The sequence below is a fragment of the Primulina eburnea genome, chromosome 15, assembly GCF_022965805.1.
Source record: "Primulina eburnea isolate SZY01 chromosome 15, ASM2296580v1, whole genome shotgun sequence".
Lineage (NCBI taxonomy): Eukaryota > Viridiplantae > Streptophyta > Magnoliopsida > Lamiales > Gesneriaceae > Primulina > Primulina eburnea.
In genome coordinates this window covers 36,251,255-36,257,254 of record NC_133115.1, presented here as the reverse complement: position 1 = coordinate 36,257,254, position 6,000 = coordinate 36,251,255, and the positions used below count along the sequence as shown (strand labels likewise).

General features: G+C 34.4%; 1 protein-coding gene across 1 annotated transcript; it reads right to left on the bottom strand.

Annotated features, from left to right (window-relative positions):
* On the bottom strand, positions 1-2,676 carry LOC140814676 (probable WRKY transcription factor 31). Its single transcript, XM_073173731.1, has 6 exons — positions 2,117-2,676; positions 1,885-1,986; positions 1,643-1,807; positions 1,227-1,550; positions 1,015-1,128; positions 1-908 (listed from the first exon to the last, which is right to left on the bottom strand). The coding sequence occupies exons 1-6, from the start codon at positions 2,432-2,434 to the stop codon at positions 216-218; spliced, it is 1,716 nt and encodes a 571-aa protein (XP_073029832.1). The 5' UTR covers positions 2,435-2,676; the 3' UTR covers positions 1-215.
* Between the last annotated feature and the right edge of the window lie 3,324 nt (positions 2,677-6,000).

Below are 6,000 nucleotides of genomic sequence, written 5' to 3'. Positions count from 1 at the left end.
ATGAGAAAGAATACAGCTGTGTTCTAATCTTACCACTGGTAGAAGTAAAACAAAATGAAACTTGAAACAATATGGACATGTTAACTTCATGATATCGGACCCGGAAAATGAAAGAAAAGAAACAATCAAGAAAACTATCTGGTTCAAGTGTGACGAAAAATGGAATCATAATTTACAAGAAAATGAAGTGGAACTGTGGAAGAACGTTTCGACAACTAGTTCCCAGTAAAACTGCCGCTGGTTTTGTTGATATTGCCTTTATTTACGTTGTCGGGCGTGGAAGTGCTGTTATGCGGATGAGAACCGGCCATAATGGAGGTGATTGCGGCGGCAAGGGAGGCCATGAAATTAGGATCGGTGGTAATAGCCGCCGTGGCTGCGCTGAGGGTGTCCGCAAAAGAAGGGTGGTGCGGCGGCTGGTGAAGCTGCGGATGTTGCGACATTGAACCCGTTAATTGAGCTGCGGCTTCGTTAATGTGATCCCAAGACATCTGGAGACCCGAAAACTTGGACTGATTGTGAAGGACATGACCATAAACCTGAGGAATCGATGATGGACTTGGAACCGGTACAAAATTTTGTGGGGGCACAGGAAATGGGACCTGGAAATGTGATGAGGGTCTTTCAAATAGTAATGGGTTTGGATTTTGTGTGAGATCGAGTGTGATTGTGGGAAATGGAGCAGAAGCTGATATTGTAGCCAAGTTGGAGGAACATGGGAGAACCGGTCTTGCCAAGAAATTGGGATTCATTAACCCGTCGGCACTGGACATAGATCCTGAAAGGAGCATGTTTGCGGCGGCGGAGGTGGTGGACGCCATGGCCATGGCGGCCGGAGGTAGCGGGTGGTTGTGTGTTCCTTCATAGGTTGTGATCAAGATTGTTAGGTCCTCGGCACATCTTTGAACCTGTAATTGTCGTAGCATGCGAGAAATGATTAATTATTCGATGCTTAGAAAAATCTATGAAGAAAAATAAACAATCAAAACTCCACCGAAGAAAGTGAGTACATACTTGTTTGCGCACTGGACAACCGACTGCCATTGTGCACCGATAATAAGCTCGGGGACATGGGTTCCCTTTGGCCATCTTTTGTCCGTATTTCCTCCATTGGCACCCATCCGAAATCTGTTAATATCACGCAAAAAGAAACCAAAATTAGCATAATGATTGTATAAAATTTTTAACTATTATTTCAAATATAAGAATACTACTAGTTTAGTTACCATGGGAGCTTCTGATCGTGCTCGAACTGAAACACGAGCTTTACGCATTATAGCCTCGGTAGATTGATCAGCGGACTTAACAGGATTCAATTTAGGATGCTTGTTAGGACCCAATCCTTCAGATTCCATGCTCCCTTCTCGCGCAATCCTTTTGTTCCTCGATAATTCCATCATGTTGTTAGTGGAGCCTGAAACAGTTCTTTCTTCTGATGAAGAGTTGGATTGTTCCTCCACCGACTGATTAGCGGGGGTTAAGCCCAATAACTGTCGTGGAACTCTTCCATTTTCATCTTCTTTTTCTTCAGTACTTTTTATGTCTACAATCTAATTTGAAGCATGTAATCGTGTAAAATCAGTTTAATCATCGATGCAAGGAAACATTTATGAGATAATTAGAAATCTGACTAATTGACTACCTCGTGTTCTTGCGTACTATCAGTTATTGATATCTGTTGCTGCTGCATCAAAGTCACAAGATGCATCTGCATTGCTGTGTAGTTGTTGCTCACTTGAGTAAGCATCCCTCTCAACCTCTGATTTTCAGCGTTCATTCTTTCCAGTTCAACTTGAAGTTGTGCCAGCTAATTAAACAAAATCAAACCATTTTATCATGTATTCGACTAGAAGCACCGAAAACTACATTTCCTTGATTGATTACCTCATTCTTGGCTCGCTTATCATCAGCACGATCGGAACATACGCCATCATCCACTGTTGATTGATCACTTCCAGTGTTAACAGTTACAAGTTGCAAACCAGTCTGTATTCAGCAGAAACCAGGAAAAAAAACCAATCAACAATCTAAACCGAGAACTAGCTTCCAGAAAAATAACTTCATCACATATATTAATTAGATTTCAACTTTATACACATAGATATATATGGCTCACGTTTACATCGGATTCCCTGCGTGTATTTGCTTCAACATGCGGAACTTCCTTCTTAATAGTAGCGTTCGTATCATTAACCGGCTTACTTTTCTCTGAGAAGAAGTCTACTTCGCCTAAGACCACCTTTTGTTTGCTGCCGGTGGGCTGCAAGGGCACTGCTTCAAGCTCTTCTTTTCCACTCGAATTTACCGGAAACATAATCAATCCCTTGTTCTTATTTGTCAACTTCGGACTCAGGTTAAATCCAAAAATTGATTTGCTCCCAAAAAAACCAGCTTGATCGGATTTATCAAGGGCAAGTCCCCATCCTTTGTCCATAAATAACAAAGCCCAAGATTGAATCAAGAAGAAAATATATCAAGAACCAAATCTAAACAACTCTTTCAATAAATTCAGTGAAAAGCATGGCTATCTGAAATGCTTATGTAATAATATTGAAAAAAGCAAGAGGTGAAGGATCGAGAGTCTAAGAAAGAAGTCTTTTACAAATACAAAGCGCAAGCGTATATAAAAGAGGTTGGGAGGTGGAAAAGTCTTGGAAGACCAGAAACTTTTGAAGATTTAATGTTACTCTTGAAGTTAAAGGGGGAAGACTTTAAGGGTATTTGATGAATTGACGTAAGGTAATGCGTCAGTGTAATTGGTTGCCAGATGGCGCCGTAGCCCAGATCTTAGACTTGGATAAATTCTCGTGAAAATGAAGAGGTTTCGTCCAAATCCCGCAAATACTAAGTTGGACTGGTTCATACAAGAAAATTAAAGAGTAGTGTTAATTAGGGGATGGAGGCTACCGTATGTGCTAATACAGATCCGCAGCCCGAGCTATGCGGCGGGTTCCACGTGAGGAAAATGAATAGCATGATGCAGAAAGTCAATGCAATTGACGGCCGACCTAGTGCTTCTTAGCGTGACCACCGGGTTAGGCAGTGATCAAATCTCATCCCTAAAAAGTTCACACACAAAACTCGAATAATTACATGGTTCACTATAATTTTATCTATACTATAATTATAATTATATATGAACTATCAACCATCAACGCATTATTATATATGATCAAATACATTTAATTTTGATACAGTGTTCACTCATTATGTTACTTACACGTTTGCCATTCAATATGTGAATTTCACTTCATTTATAGACACATAGATAGACAATATGAACGAACTACTAATCAAATCTCAATAAATATATATAAAAATATAGTTTTGAAGTGAAAGGTATAGGTGGGGACAATTGGGGCGTGCGGGTTTGGGGTAGGCGGGGAGAAGAAAAAGAGGGAAGATAGAGCTTGATTTTTGACTGCGAAGGGCAAGTGGGAAAAGGTAAAATAAGCAGTAGGGGGGACCGCATAATTCATTATAGCGCATTTTTTGAGACTTGTCATGCTTACACCGTGACATCCTTGAAAATTTTCAAGTAATCTATAATCCGTGGATAAAGTGTAATCCCAAGTTCTATTACTTTCGTGTAATATATATGTTGTAGGCCGCAATTTCAACTACTACATATATCTTTCTTTATTAAGCTAATCTTACATATGGCATACGGCGTCAAAATTGTTTTAGGTAGTATTTATTCACATATATTTAAAAAAATAATTATGGACCTTTTTATTTATAAAGTTTTGAAAATTTGAATTTTTCTTTTTATTAATTCAAAATAAAACATGTTTTCATTTCGTCTGTTGTATTCAGCAATGTCAAATTTCGATTAATATATATTTGTGTCATGGAATATTTTGGCACTGGAAGAAAAATTCTTTTAAAAAATCTATAAATAATTTTTAAACATTTGCAAGCACTATATTATTAGTTTTAAAAAAAAACTAATTGATAGATAAGATCTAGCTAAATGAAACCAAATTCTATACTATTAACTAAAAACTAAATTACAAAAACTTGTGTGAGACGGTTTCACGTGTCGTATTTTGTGAGACAGATCTCTTATTTGGATCATTCATGAAAATTTTTACTTTTTATACTAAGATTATTACTTTTTATTGTGAATATTGGTAGGGTTGACTAATTTTTCCAAGAGACCTACTCAAACTAAATTTTGTTAATTTTTTTTTTATAATTGTAAAAATATTCTTAAACGTTATATTTCACATTTTTCTTTATCTTCTCTCTTAAAATTTCAATTTCTAAAATTAATAACTTTCATTTTAAATTTTTTTAAAAAATGTATTTAAAATATTGTTTTTGCATTTTTTTTCAATGTGGTTGGTTATTATTACTATCATTATTATCATCGTCATCGGTGGCGGATGCAAGGGATGGCAGGCCTGTTTTGGCCCAAACTAGACAGATTTCTTAATAATAACAATTTTTCTTCGCTATTTTCAAAATCCAAATGAATTTTAGTCTAGGTATTGGTCCAAACTCTATTCTCATTTATAATAATAATAAAAAACTAATAGTATGTTATAAAATATGTGAAATTGAATTATTATTTTTTATGTATTCTATCAATTTTATTCATACAGACTTTTCAAAAAAATTAATCACCCCTTCATCAATTTTTGGCTCCGCTTATTATTATTGTTAACACAAAAACTTCCGTTAGACGGTCTAACATATTAATTTTATGAGACAGATGATCTATTTGAGTAATATACGAATAATTATTATTTTTATGTCAAAAATATTAATTTTTATTGTAAATATGAATATAATTAATCTGTCTCATGAAAAAAATGTTTAAAAATGTCTCAATGGCCGACACGGATACAGATTGAAAAGGTAAAAGGGGAAACAGGGTCTCACTTATAATTTTTCAAATGTTTGAAGTAACTTTTCGCTTGATATTCCGATATTGACGTTGATACAATTTTGAACTCGTGCAGCTCTTGTATATTTCTTTCTTCTGTCGTACGCGTAACTTGCAAATTTTTCAATATTTCCACCGTTCATGACCAAAAAAACTCACAATTGAACTGCTTTTTATTATTGGGAAAAAGATTCAGTTCACAAATATATTATTCGTGTGAATCTGACTTCAGTTAAAAATTGATAATAAAACTTAAAAAGTTGATAGAAAGTAGAAACGTGGGTAAGTTTAATATATATTTCCACAAGCATTCACATTTAAAATAAGACTATCATCGAAAAGAAGAACAATCAACAAAACGTGTTTTTCCCATTAATCGACGAAGCCTTTTACTTTTGCTTTTGGAGGAAAAAGAATATTAAAGTTGTGTTTTGTTTGTTTGTACGTGGAATCGATAATAATTCAAATACATGCATGTAAACACAAGCTGGCCTACCTGATAACTCGTCCATGCAACAAATTCTCAATTGATGATTTCAATTTTGTCATTTTGTGATTAGTTAATATATATACTTATTTACGTATGTATGTACACTACGTTCAGGATCGTCTCATAGATTTTTATCTAAAATATTAATGAATTTAATCCGTATCTACAATGACAAATTTTTATCCGTAAAACGAGTGAATTTAATTTATATTTAGTATTAAAAATAATGTTTTTAACATAAAAGATAATATTTTTGTATTAATTGAGTTGATCATGTTGATAATCAATATCACAAAATCGATATGTGAGACGACGTTCGCATAGGAGTTGACAGTTGATGTGCATTTATATATACCATCAGTAGTATTATAATTTTGTGAAATATAATTCTTTACTTCCATGGTTCTTATCTTGAATGGATAGAGATAGATAAATTTATATTTGTAGAAAAGAAAAATCTACGTAATATGCATGTATATATTTCTTCTGAAATTAAAAGATAATTTTCTTTTATCCTTGGTATGCTTTTTAAATTTTAGTTGGTACATTTCATCTATTTCATTTTCTCCATATGGTAATTATTAAAATGTTAGTGGAGATTAATGTATAATTATTTTCA

What these genes read in the sequence shown, in the direction of transcription:
- LOC140814676 (XM_073173731.1), bottom strand. Translation starts at nt 2,434, where the DNA reads ATGGACAAAGGATGGGGACTTGCCCTTGATAAATCCGATCAAGCTGGT. An exon ending in ATAAGCGAGCCAAGAATGAG is followed by an intron (nt 1,808 to 1,884) that starts GTAATCAATCAA and finishes TTGTTTAATTAG; the next exon opens with CTGGCACAACTTCAAGTTGA. An exon ending in CACGATCAGAAGCTCCCATG is followed by an intron (nt 1,129 to 1,226) that starts GTAACTAAACTA and finishes TGATATTAACAG; the next exon opens with ATTTCGGATGGGTGCCAATG.